This window comes from Bubalus kerabau, chromosome 12 (genome assembly GCF_029407905.1).
Source record: "Bubalus kerabau isolate K-KA32 ecotype Philippines breed swamp buffalo chromosome 12, PCC_UOA_SB_1v2, whole genome shotgun sequence".
Lineage (NCBI taxonomy): Eukaryota > Metazoa > Chordata > Mammalia > Artiodactyla > Bovidae > Bubalus > Bubalus kerabau.
In genome coordinates, this window is record NC_073635.1 from 48,108,092 (window position 1) to 48,122,379 (window position 14,288).

The 14,288-nt window shown below is 36.9% G+C and overlaps 1 protein-coding gene across 3 annotated transcripts in view; it reads left to right on the forward strand.

Annotated features, from left to right (window-relative positions):
• The window catches only part of PIBF1 (progesterone immunomodulatory binding factor 1), a 231,449-nt gene that overhangs the window by 41,785 nt on the left and 175,376 nt on the right, over positions 1 to 14,288 (forward strand). For all 3 annotated transcript variants that reach the window (XM_055542632.1, XM_055542633.1, XM_055542634.1), the window contains exons 6-9: positions 8,007 to 8,140; positions 11,987 to 12,095; positions 12,563 to 12,744; positions 13,939 to 14,064. In XM_055542632.1, coding sequence (XP_055398607.1) covers positions 8,007 to 8,140; positions 11,987 to 12,095; positions 12,563 to 12,744; positions 13,939 to 14,064 — 551 coding nt within the window. The remainder of the gene's footprint in view (positions 1 to 8,006; positions 8,141 to 11,986; positions 12,096 to 12,562; positions 12,745 to 13,938; positions 14,065 to 14,288) is intronic.

Consider the following 14,288-nt stretch of genomic DNA (forward strand, 5'->3'; position numbering starts at 1 on the left):
TGTTGAATGGTACAGACGTAGAACATTGTCATCATTGCAAAAAGTTCTATTGGACAGTGTTGTTCTAGAGGTTGGAGTAGTCTTAGCCAAGACAGAGAAACAAAAAGCTTTAAAAGAAAAAAGCAAAAAGGAAGCCACAGGCAAAGTTTAATATTTAAAGGACACATTTGGTACAAAAATTGCAATGTAGATGAGCCAAAGTTAGTATCAGCACTGTTTAAAGCTCTTAGAAATTAACATGAAAAAGACAACCCAATAGAAAAATGGAGAAAGACTATAAGTAGACATTTCACAAAAAGTGCAGATCCAAATGCCCAGGTGCTCAAACAAACTAGCATTTTGGGAAATATTATACAATTAAAATAACAATGAGAACTCAGGTTGGCAAAAATGGAAAAGGTCTAATATCTATGCAGGTATAAGAGAAAAGATACAAACATTGCTGGTGGAAAAGTGAACTGCTGTAGTCCCTTGGAAAGACATCTGGCAACATCAGTTAAAATGAAAAAGAAACATTCTTCAGCATAACAATCCCAGTGGTGCTGGAACCTTGTCCTATGGAGTAAAATACTAACACGTAAGACTATGTGCACAGGGAGGTTTCCTGCAGCAGGTGCTGGAAGGGGAAAGGAGGGACAGGAAACAATAAATTCTAGTCAATAAAACAACAAGAAAATGGCTACATAAACAATGTACAGTGTACACTGGAATTTTCTGCAGTCGTTGACAAGAAAGAATTGGAGAATATCAGTTATTTTAGGATTTACCCAAGGTACCTATCTTCCCATTTGTGTTGTTTTCATGAGTATATGAATATGGAGAAGAAGAGGGAAAGATGCGTGTTATTTAATGTGAGTCACCTGAGGATGCAGATGGTATGTCAAAGAGAAGAGAGGGAAGAAAGAGATCAAAAATATGAAATTTCCTTCTCTTTACTAGTATGTATGATAGTTCCACAATATATATCAGTTGCTCAGCCATGTCTGAGCAAGTAAGGATGTATGATGCAACAACAGGTGACTTATTAATGGCAAAAGAAAGTCACCTTTGCTTTACTAGTAAATTGTCATAATTATTTTAAATACTTCCGCAGTTTAAATGTGCACACAGAAATTTATATAAATAATTCTTAGTGACTCCATGGACTGTAGCCTGCCAGGCTCCTCTGTTTATGGAATTTTCCAGGCAAGAATACTAGAGTGGTTTGCCATTTCCTATTACAGGGTATCTTCCCAACCCGGGTATCAAACCCACATATCTTGGGTTTCCTGCATTGGCAGGCAGATTCTTTACCAGTGAACCCCCTTGGAAGCCCAAATTTTTCCCTTTAGAAAAGCTTAAACTTTTGTTTGAGCTTATATTTATTGAAAAGATATTGAAAATTATCATGTCATATATTGAAATTTTCCTGTTCTTTTTAGCTTACTTTTAATGGAGAAGGCAATGGCACCCCACTCCAGTACTCTTGCCTGGAAAATCCCATGGACGGACCTGGTAGGCTGCAGTCCATGGGGTTGCTAAGAGTCGGACACAACTGAGCGACTTCGCTTTCACTTTTCACTTTCATGCATTGGAGAAGGAAATGGCAACCCACTCCAGTACTCTTGCCTGGAGAATCCCAGGGACAGGGGAGCCTGGTGGGCTGCCGTCTCTGGGGTTGCACAGAGTCGGACACGACTGAAGCGACTTAGCAGTAGCAATAATATTTAGTTTTGTCTTTTTTTTTTTTTTTCCCTAAGACTTTAAAGAAGAAGTCTAAATTTTTTTGAAAAAGATTGTATTTCTTGAGGAGCTTAATAACAAGTAGTAGTCTCTGGTAGCAAACAGATGGTTGTTTCTTAAAGGAACAGTTTTAACAATCAAAGATTAATTAGGTTTCTTGTTCTTTTCAATATTTACTTGCTGGGAGTAGGTTATAGGCAATGTGAAATTTGTAAGAGCTCTGAGGAGTGAATTCTCATGTTCTCAGAATAGCTATATTTCATTTCTACTTCTCTTGGCCGCTCTATCTCTCCCCAGACAAGAGATCACTTCATTTATTAAAGATTTATTTTGACTTATAGGTTTATTCTTTTCTCAGTATCTGTGGTGTGAGAGACAAAAGATTTAAATGATGCTTAGAAATTGTATCTAAAGTAATTGCCTTTGGGTTTATGCAGCTGCTAATTGTTTAAAATATGCCTATTTAATTGAATCTTTGAATACATTTTTATTTTTGTGGAAAACATTTATTCATTGTTATCTTGTCATGATTTTTATAATATGTTTTAAGGAATAATTGTAGTAATTATTTTAAAGGAAGGGAGTCTAAAATTAACTATGAATTATGCATGTGCCATATTTTAACCTGTAAAATTTGCAGTTAAAGTTGTTTTTTTAACAGCCTGGATTTGGGCAGTAGATAATATTAACTTCCAGTCAATGGTTTTATAGGTTCCACGGATAGAATCTGTAAAAATCAGGAACTTGAAGTTAAGAAAGGAATGAACTATTTATGAATTCAAGAACCTGAATTCTAGCCCTATCTCTGCTCAATGCGGAATCCAGGACAAAAACACTTAACCCCTCCAGGCCTTAGTGTTCTTATCTTGGAAATAAGAAGACAGTAACAGATTATCTCGTGTTTCTTTCATCTCTGAAATTCTGTAATTGTGTCCTGCTCAGCTGCTGTTGTTTGGAAATAAAGAGTCTGGGTGGAGGAGAGACCTCATTTTAAATATAAAAGGTCTAATAGTTGATAACTTTGCCAAAACACTGTGTAACATAATTTTTTTGTTTGTTTTTATATTGAACAGCAGAGAAACACATAGAGTGAAAAACAGTGTTTCTTCCATCGGCTCTGCCCTCTTCCCTTCTGCTGTGAGGCTCACATGCATGCCTCCCTTTCCCTTCCTAAGACCAGCATCCCTGCAGAACTTCTCCCCAGTTAACGTTTTCTTGGTTGAAGTCTCTTGCTTTACTTTTTTAAAGGTTTTTAAAATTTTTCTTTAATAAAGCAATTAATGAAGAAATTGTGACTAACTTTTTACACAGAGAATACATATTTAACCACCATCCAGACTAAGAAATGGAAGCTCCTTTCATGCAGCTTTTCTCAAAATCTTTGAGAAAATATGGGTTCATATACATTGCATTGTTATCATTGTTTCAACTGAGGGTTTTGGAGTTTTTTTGCAGATAATAATAATCTTTCGTTTCAGTTGGAAAACCCATTTATTAATCCTTAATTGTTAAAGTCACTTTTTCTACATTTTGAGCTTGTTTTCTTAAATGCTAGTGCTGCATGCTGCTGCTGCTGCTAAGTCACCTCAGTCGTGTCCGACTCTGTGCGACCCCATAGACGGCAGCCCACCAGGCTGCCCTGGGATTCTCCAGGCAAGAACACTGGAGTGGGTTGCCATTTCCTTCTCCAATGCATGAAAGTGAAAAGTGAAAGTGAAGTCGCTCAGTCGCATCCGACTCTTAGCGACCCCATGAACTGCAGCTCACCAGGCCCCTCCGTCCATGGGATTTTCCAGGCAAGAGTACTGGAGTGGGGTGCCATTGCCTTCTCCAGCTAGTGCTGCCTAGTCCCTTTATATATCAACGTTAGTTGACTCTGCAAGCATTTCCAGTATAACTACTATGTGAGGTTCCTGGGTGTAACCAGAGATCCGACAGGACTTCAAGGAGCTTCAGAGTGGGTGTGTAGAAAACCGAGGGTTATAGACAAGACAAGAAACATGCAGCTACAATAACAGACTGACTTTTTTCAGGCTAGGGGTAGCCTTGTATTATTTCCTATTATGAATAATTTAGGAGATGGGAAAAATGACATTAAGCCCAGCAATCAAAATCAGTTCCATTCTAGATATGGAGGAAACCTGCAAACAGTGAAATCTTCTCAGTGACTTGGTTTGTCCTTGATATCCCTGTGTAGTTTTTTTTTTTTCTTTATTGAAAGAGGACACTGAGACTTGCTGTTAACCAAACCTGTTTACTTTTTATTTAGACATTTTCTGTTAGAAAGAGTTGGTGATTGGAAATTTTGTTTTCTTTTTTACGTTTGAAAAAATTAAGTTTTTTACTTCTTTGAATTCAGTCAACTTAATATCCTGTTTTGCTCCTTCTTTTCCAGTTTTTGTTGTTATTGTTGTTGTTGTTCAGTCGCTCAGTCATGTCCAACTCTTTGTGACCCCATGGCCTGCAGCACGCCAGGCTTCCCTGTCCTTCACCATCTCCCAGAACTTGCTTAAACTCATGTCCATTGTGTTGGTGATGCCATCCAACTGTCTTGTCCTCTGTCATCCCCTTCTCTTCCTGCCTTCTAGCTTTCCCAGCATCAGGGTCTTTTCCAATGAGTCAGCTCTTCGCATCAGGTGGCCAAAGTGTTGAAGCTTCAGCATCGGGTCTTCCAATGAATATTCAGGACAGATTTCCTTTAGAATTGACTGATTTAATCTCCTTGCAGTCCAAGGGACTCTCAAAGGGACTCTCAAAAGTCTTCTCCAACACCACAATTCAAAAGCATCAATTCTTCGGTGCTCAGCCTTCTTTATGGTCCAACTCTCACATCTGTACATGACTACTGGAAAAATCATAGCTTTGACTATCTTTAGCCTTAGCCTTAAAGTTTTCTTTCTCTTGTCAATGTTCTTTCTCTTGTTGGTGTTCTTTCTCTTGTTGGTGTTCTTTCTCTTGTCAGTGTTCTCTGCTTCCTCCCTGTCTTTTTATTGAAACTGCCTGACAGAATCTCAACTCCTGATTTTTCTACCTGAGCACTACTGAAGAAAATCACAGAGGCAGTAACACAGCTATAAGTTTATTGTTACCGACTTTGAATGGGCCCACACAACTGCTATAATTCAATTTTTTTTCTAGTTTTCTCCTTTCTCACAGCAGTTATTTTAGGCATTCAGCACTTCCTATCTCCAGCTCTCAGCTTTCCTTCTCTTTCTCAGCAGATGAGTTGGTGTTTCATTCCACAGAGAAAATGGAAATCTTCAGATGAAAACTGCCAGTTTGTTGCCACAAACCTATTTACATCTGTACTGTTTCTGTTTTGTTCCTACTGTTTGTGGTGGCAAGAGGCTTGCTTTCAAAGAGTAGAAAATCATATGCCTCCAGAAACCAAGAGATAATATAAAATCTGTGAAGCAGTAGGGTAAGAAGTGGTTCTGTGGCTTGCTGGGAATTGATAGGAGCTACCTGAAGACATCCAAATGCAAGTTTTTAATACTCTTGTCAGCTGGAGCAAAGCCTGCCTTGATGAGCGTGCCTGCTGGACTAAAGACTAGTCTTCACAGAGAAAATGGAGCCTTCTCAGGGGCTTTACCCCCAACCCTCACCATGCCTCTTTTCTCCAGTATCAGTACCTCTTTTTCTATTCTTTTGTATCCATATTTAGACATTCTCAAGCTTATCCCATTTTTGGAACCTTTCATTTATGCCTATTTTCTTGTCTAACTACTCTAATTTCTCTACTTTTAAACTGAAGAGAGAATTGCCTACTGCTCTGGTGTTTGACAGCTTTCAGTTGAAGTCTTTACCATACTGTTCATGAGCTCTGAGGTTCTTATCCTCTCCAAGCCTACTTTCTTCAACCATAAAAATGAGATGAGGATAATATTAATAATATGCCCAATCATAGAGTTAAGTATTAAATGAAAGAATAGTATACCTATACTATTAATAGCACCAAAAAGGTCATAGCAAGTCCTTTGCTTACATACATTTGCTTCAGCCCCTGGCAGTCAGTCTTCTGTTCCCATCCCTGAAGCCCTAATGTGTTGTTTGTGGGTTTTGTCCCCAGTAGTCACTGGTACCCCTGACAGCCTTGCCTCCTCAAAGCAGTTGTTTGGTTGTCCCTGCCACACACCCCAGGCTCACACTCTGCTTCTGTGAATACTCCCTCAGGTTCCTTTGACTCTGTCCTTTCCTCACCCTTTAAATGTTTATCTTCCTCAGCATTCTGTCTTGGTCTTTGTGCCATTGAGCGATCAATTTGGCTAGAATCTCTCTGGTAGCCAAAGCAAAGAAAGAGCATTGCGACGATATTAATGTATAGTTCATGATTGTTTACTATGTGTTAGGCATTTTTATAAGCGCTTTACATGTGTCACTTGATATAATCTGCACAGCAGCTCCATGGGTCAATGAGGTAGATAAGAGCAATGAAGTACCGAGAGGTAAACCTGCTCCAAGTGCTGCTGCAGGTAATTCAGTTCCAGGCAGGTAAATTCTGGAGATCTCTGTCCTAACCATAACACTGTACATTCTCCCCCAAACAGATGATTACTAATGTTTAGAAAGGTAAAAACAGGAAACTACAGCATTTTCTGGGACATAGATCTGAAATGGTATGTGTGGTGATTCTTTGGGGAAATGAGAGTCTCCTCAGCTATGATATGCTAATAAATACCTCTTAATAACATTTCATTCTCATGGAGAACGTCAGTGCAGAATAGTATTACCAACACAGAACACACCCAGTATCGTTTTCCATGATTACATTTTTCATATAGCCATCTGATAGAAATTTGGAGCTAACATTTCACAGTCAGGCCTAATAGTTTAAAAGGGACATAAACACTGTCTTAGTCATCTTTGTATCTACAGTATCTAGCCCAGGACCAGTCACTTAGAAATAGTTGAGTCAGTCTGTGACCTGCATGTGACCACACTGAGCTCGTCAGCTCCTTAAAAAAGAATGACTTGGGACAGGATGTATTTCACGTGACAGGTTCTGGGGGTAGAGCTGATGATCGCTTGCAAGATCTGCTGAGTTCAAAGGGTCAGAAGAAGTAGGAACTCCATCCCTGTGTCCTGCTTCTCCTCCCCATTTCCATACTCATGTTTTTATTCATTAATTTATTGTATTTATTTCATTCTTACTGTATACCAAGTCCTGTATAAAGTAATGAAGATCTAATGGCGAACAAGATAAAGTCCCTGCCCTTAAGATGTTTACACTCTGGTGTGAAAAACTAATTTGATAATACACTAAGATCAGTACTCTAAAGGGAGTATTGATAGTATTCAGCTCTTCAGGCAGTGAGAACAGGTTAGAGGAAGCAGTGTGTTCCAGAGAACCTCAGATCTTTATTAGGGTTGGAGGTGAAGTGTGAATGTGAGAAATGGTGAGAAACAAGGCTCGTAGGAAGCAGGGCCAAGTGTGCATTTAAGGCTTGTACTTCTGCTCCTCTTCCACATCTCTGCAATCCCTTTCTACTAGTTTGATGAGTTAGAGGAAGCTCAATGTAGAAATGTGTTCCAGGTGCCACAAAACTCCTTTTTTGCTGAATACCACAACAGAAACTGCACGGTTAATCTTTTCAGTAACTATTTTTCATTGTGAATGTTTGATATTCATGTGGTTCTTTGCCTGTCATTGTGAACTCTTCAAGAACAGGGGCAGTGTTTCATTCATTTCTGTGTCTTTAGCATCTAATAGTACCCAATAAATGTTGAAAATGTCATTAGCATTCGTAGTCATTTTATGTGTTTGGAAGAAATGATGCTAAAGCTGAAACTCCAATACTTTGGGCACCTCATGCGAAGAGTTGACTCATTGGAAAAGACTCTGATGCTGGGAGGGATTAGGGGCAGGAGAAAAAGGGGACGACAGAGGATGAGATGGCTGGATGGCATCACTGACTCGATGGACGTGAGTCTGAGTGAACTCTGGGAGTTGGTGATGGACAGGGAGGCCTGGCGTGCTGTGATGCAGGGGATCGCAAAGAGTTGGACACAACTGAGCAACTGAACTGAACTGAACTGAACTATTCACCAAAGCATAGTTGTCCTATTTTCTATGAAAAACAGAGTTCAAGTTTTAAACAAATGAACTTATAGACTACTCAGTGAGTTTAAGATTACCTGTCTTTGAGTAAGGAAAAATTTCTAAATAGAAACATTGAGGATTATTTAAAATTACAAAGATACTCACAGTTCAACGAAAGCATTCAATACGGAATTTGGTCAAGTATGTTTAGTTTGAATGGTTTGTTACTGTTTTTGATCTATAGACTTATGAGGAAGATCGCAGAAACTACTCTGAGCTTCAGATTAGATGTCAACGTTTGGCCTTAGAATTAGCAGACACAAAACAGTTAATTCAGCAAGGTGACTACCGTCAAGAGAACTATGGTAAAGTTAAGAGGTAAGTAGTGAAGATGTCTACGCTACTTGTTCTCTTTTTTAGCATGCATCAGAGGCACTTGAATTCTTACCATCAACATCATTAATGCTACTTTATATCTCTTTTTTTTTTTCTGTTTCCATAGTTTTTTCTTTTCTAAAATGTCATATAGTTGGAACCATACCATACGGAACCTTTTCAGATTGGCTTCTTTGACTTAGTTATCTACATCTAAGTTTCCTCCATATCTCTTCATGGCTTGATAGATCATTTGAATAATGAATAATATTCTATTGAATAGTACTCATTGAATAATAATATTCCATTGAATGATGAATAATATTCCACTGTCAAGATGTACCACAGTTTACTTATCCATTCACCGGCTGAAGGACATCTTAGTTGCTTCCAAGTTTTGGCAGTTAGGAATAAGGCTGCTATAAAAATTCATGTGCCAAGTTTTATATGGACATACATTTTCAACTCCTCTGGGTAAATACCAAAGAGTGTGAACATACTTGTATGGTAAGAGTATGTTTAATTTTGTAAGAAACCAGCCAAGTGTCTGTCCCAAAGTCTCTGTACCATTTTGCATTTTCACCAGCAATGAATGAGTTCCTATTGCTCCACACCCTTGCCAGTATTTGTTATCAGTGTTCTGAATTTTACATTCTAATAGGTGTGTAGTCATATCTCATTGCTTTAATTTGCATTTCTCTGATGACAGGTGATATGGAACATCTTTTCATGTACTTAGTCACCATCTGTATATCTACTTTGGTGAGGTGTCTGTTAAAGTCTTTGGCTTATATTTTAATTGGGATGTTTGTTTTCTTACTGTGAGTTTCAAGATTTCTTTGTATATTTTGGATAATAGTCCTTTATCAGATACATCTTTGGCAAATATTTTCTCCCAGTCTTGCCATGTCTTCTTATTCTCTTGACATATACCTTATTCTTTATTGTATAAAAGCGTGTAGTTTTGGCAGCTTGGTGAGTTTAGATTGTATTTTTATATCAGTTGTTTTTATTTTATTTAGAAGTTGCTTTTGCCTTTTTAAATGTGATAGGAACCCAGGGAAATCCTATGTGTATAAGTATTTTTGAACTCTTACTTGACTATTTTTATTTTATGGAGTGAATTTAAGTACTTTGCAGTTTTATCTAAAGTTTTTTCTGCTATTTCTTTTCAACAAAAGGCACATACACTTTCAAAAAAATGATACTTTCTGAGGATATGTTTCCCATTGTGTTGCTGCTGAATAGCTATAGCATATAATTTTCCTTTTGCTGGAATAGACTAATGAACCACTACTTAGCTATATGCCCTTAGGAAATCTCTAATTATTCTAAGCTGAAGTTTTGTCATTTTTGAGGTGGTGCTAATACAATAACTACACTGTATAAATTTAGAAGATTGAATAATTTTTATGACAGCATATATGTGTGCATATATACACATATATATAAAGAGATTATTAAACTGTTCACTGCTGTGTCTACTTGTACCTAAAATAATTCTTAAACCATTGTAGTCACTCAGTGAGTGTTTGTTAAATGAATGAGTGCTTTATAAACTGTAAAACACCGTAAGTAAATTTGCAAGGATTTGGGAATATAATGGTGATACTCCTACTCCCGGCATGACTGACATGCAGTGTGTGTTACTGTGTATGTATTGTTATATCAAAATGTAGTGATTATTAGAGTTTGAAATCCATGACAGATATACGATTGGGTTCTCAAATAGAGCTAGATTTCAAAAGAATGATTTCAAAATGAAGTAGATTGTGATGATAAGATGGTACTTTGAGTCGGTGTTTTGATGATCTCTCAGGGCTTCCCTTGTAGCTCAGATGTGAAGAATCCACCTGCAATGTGGGAGACCTGGGTTCGATCCGTGGGTTGGGAAGATCTCCTAGAGAAGGGAAAGGCTACCCACTCCAGTATTCAGGCCTGGAGAATTCCATGGACTGTACTGTCTGTGGGGCCACAAAGAGTCGGACAAGACTGAGCAACTTTCACTTTCTGCCACTATAAATCTATAGCAACAATAGGTAAAATATGAAAGGAGAAAACTAAAAGGCATAGTCATCAAAATAATCCAGAGTGGCCATGAAAGGATGGGTAAATGAACCAAGATGAGCCATGACTTGATAATTCTTTATGGTGAGTGATGAAAGCAGGGAGTAGGGTGGGGAGGTGTCTCATTTTATTGTCTCTCTCTCTCTCTCTCTCTCTATATATATATATATATATATATATATGTTTTCTATAATGAGAATCTAAGAAATAAAACTATAATAAACATCATCATGTGCTGGAAATGGAACAGGAAAACAACCAGGCAAGGGTGGCTCAAGCTGAGAATCCTTTGGTTCACTCAATAGAAAGAATGGATTTTTAAAAATTGGTCTGATCACAAAAATATAAACTGGGAGGAAAAATCACTTTAATGTCCTTGATAAATTCTCACAAATGTACAAAAGAGAACAGGTATATTGAGATTAGCTGCATCATTATTAGAAAGAATTCCAATGCTTTTTGACAGTAGCATAGAAAACATTATAAAAAAAGAAAATAGATTATAATTTATGTCTATAATGTAATTCTGTGTAATAATTAAATTTGATCTGAATGTATATATTTGCTCGCTCAGTTGCTTCAGTCGTGTCCAACTCTCTGCGACCCCATGAACTGTAGCCCACCAGGCTCCTCTGTCCATGGGATTCTCCAGGCAAGAATACTGGAATGGGTTGCCATTTCCTTCTCCAGGAGATCTTCCCTACCCAGGGATCAAACCAATATCTCTTTATATCTCCTGCACTGGCAGGCGGGTTCTTTACCACTAGTGCCACCTGGGAAGCCCCTAATATGTACATGGATAAGTCAAACACATTTAATTTTAAGAAGCAAAATGCATATGCCCATCTTTCTTTTTTACACTAAAAAATCATAGCAAGAGTCATTACCTTGCGAGAATAAAAACATTTGTGTGTAAAGACATAAAACACTTAACATGAACCAGAGTGTTAATACTGATAGTCATCTTTAGTTAGTGGGTTTATGGGTGATTGTTACTTTTTAACTTGTGCTTTGCTCAAGTATAAATATACTATTTTGTTAAGCAGAAAAAATCTTAGAAGTCATCTTTCTAAATGAGTTATTGAAAATCTAATGAAAAGAAAAACAATTTTTAATAGCTCTCCCATGGAAACACCAGGAGAGTAGCTGAAATAAAGGGCAAAGGAACTGATTCTGACTATAGAAGACAAATTAAGAAATAGTAAATCTGTTTCTCTGCTCATTTTTTTAAGATACCTGTTTGTAGGTTTGGTCCAATTCTTAGTTTTGCTGTGTTGGAGAAAGAGCTCATCTGAGAATGGAAATTAGAATCTCTGGGTAATCATGAACAATTTGTGAATGAAGCAGTCACAAGAATGCCTGCCTGTGTATCAGCAATACAATCTGAGTAATGAGTGAAGGGCTTTTGAGCCTAACAACTGAAAGCCTAGAGCCATGTTTAAATTCTTTAAAAGTTTTGACTTCCAGATTAGATTGAAGATGATTAGTGAAAAGACACCAGAGTATACCTTTAAAAGTTTTATTGTTTACTTTTGTCAGTGTAGCTTACATATTTATTTTTTACAGATAATAAATTTATATTTATCTGAGCAAGATCTCAGAGAGTCTCCTAAATTTGAAAAGCAGATACGTTATTGTTCACAGAATGACACTGAAGTATCTCTTTCAGTTTCCTGAAATATAATCAACCCTTTTAAAATGCTTGTTATAAAAAGAGATGTAAAATTTACATATGTACTTGAGTTCTAGTTTAATAAAAACAAATGTATTTGAATTTTATAGTGAGCGTGATGCACTTGAACAGGAAGCAACTGACTTAAGGAGAAAATATGAAATACTTGAAGCCTCTCACATAACTCAAGCTAAAGAAAGAAGTGAATTATCAAAAGAGGTAAGCTTATAGAGTCACTCGTTTGTTTTTAATATTTATTTATTTGGCTGCACTGAGTCTTCACTGAGGCACGCGGGATCTTTACTGCGTCATGGTCATGTGGGATCTTTGTTCCATCGCATGTGGAGTCTTAGTTCCCTGACCAGGGATTGACCCTGCATCCCTGCCTTGCAGGGTGGATTCTTTAGCCACTGGACCACCAGGGAAGTCCCAAGTCACTTGTTTTTTATTGTACAGTGATTGTGGACATAGCCCAGGGCAAGAATTGTGAGAGGGAAATTGTTTCTTTTTTGATGTAGTTGCTGGAAAGAAGGGACTTTTTAGTAGCTCTGTTGGGATGGAAAATTTCATGGTAAGAATTAGCCTCTTTATGTGTTGAGCACAAGCACACATGAAAGAACTCATTCAGTAAACCTTGAAAAATAAGATGACACTGCTCTGGACACTCTGTCTCTGCCTGTGTATAGGTAGCCACCTTGCAGCAGACTGTTACTTTACTGCAAAAGGATAAAGACTATCTCAACCGCCAAAACATGGAGCTTAGTGTTCGCTGTGCCCATGAAGAGGATCGTCTTGAAAGACTTCAAGCTCAACTTGAAGAAACCAAAAAGGCTAGAGAAGAGATGTATGAAAAATACGTAACATCCAGGCAAGATTTACATTATTTTCCATATAAATAGATATAAATCAAACCATCTTCTTTGAGGGAACTCCTGGCTTTGGGGACAAATAGTGATTTGTTGGTAAGATTTATAGGATGATGTTAAGATAATTGTTTTTGTTTCTCCACAAGATACTCATATTCTGATTTTTTTCTTAAGACATTTTGTTTTTTTCCAAAAGCCTGTTTCTTTTAGGTAGGGATATATACACTGTTACTGTTTTTATTAACTTTTTTTTATGATATAATCTTTTTAGCTCCCAATGACTAAGATCTCTATTTAAGTGTTTTAAGAAAGTATTTATATACTTTTATATATTTAGTGTTAGTTGCTCAGTCATGTCCAACTCTTTGTAGCCCCATGGACTATAGACTGCCAGGCTCCTCTGTCCATGGGATTTCCCAGCAAGAATCCAGAAGTAGGTTGCCGTTTCCTACTCCAGGGGATCTTCCTGACCCAGAGATAGAACCAAGGACTTCTGCATTGCAGACAGATTCTTTACCATCTGAGACACCATAAGTTTATATGCCTCATATATATCTCTTCAGATGGTATTTATTTTATCAGCATTTTTGTGAGCATTTCAAAAACTAAAATTTTAAATTTTATCCTTTAAGACTTCATATATTCGTAACATTTTTCTCAGCTTGTGGTATTTTTCATCAGTTTGTGCTTCTGCTAATACCCTATGTAATGCTTTGTGACTTTGCTAAGAGATCACAGTGGCTGAGGTTGTTGTGCTTAGAAGGAAAGTTTTTGTCAAGAGTCCACGAGGGTCTTTTTTTTTTTTAAGATTGTCCCCTAATATGCACCACATCAGATTATTATTTCTAAATGAAGTGCATTCCACAGTGCATTGGTTTAAAAGTCTTTGGCCATATGCATTAAAAACTATTAGTAAAATATTTTTGAAGATGTATAATTATCCAACATAAACTAACATTTTTTATAGTAATTAAGCTTTTGGGGCAATATGTTTAAAAGGAAATCTTAGATGGAACTACTTTGAAACAGTATTTTTAGGAATTATAAAACTTTATATCTAATACTGTTTTTTTAAGGAACATTGTATGTAGAGCATATTTGATGTAAGGTATTAAAATCTTACATGAAGGGCAAAGACCTATTTCTTTTACCAAAAAAAAATAATAATAATGGATATTCCTTTTGACTCCTTTCAGAGACCGTTATAAAACAGAATATGAAAATAAACTACGTGATGAACTGGAACAGATCAAATTGAAAACTAATCAAGAAATCGATCAACTCCGAAGTGCCTCTAGGGAAATGTATGAACGGGAAAACAGGTAAAAAAAGAAAAGTAGGACATTTCTGTGATATTTTATTGGTGTTTGAAGCTTATAGTTTTATTGAAATTAAACTTTAGTTCATGATGTAGTGTCTTTTTTAATATGTTAGAGAAAGTTTGTCATAAATCTAAATCTAAGTATAATGGAATATTAAAGTTCTCAGGCCTTTGATAACTAGCTTACAACAGGGTTTGTCAGACATTAGGCCTGTTTATTCTGTT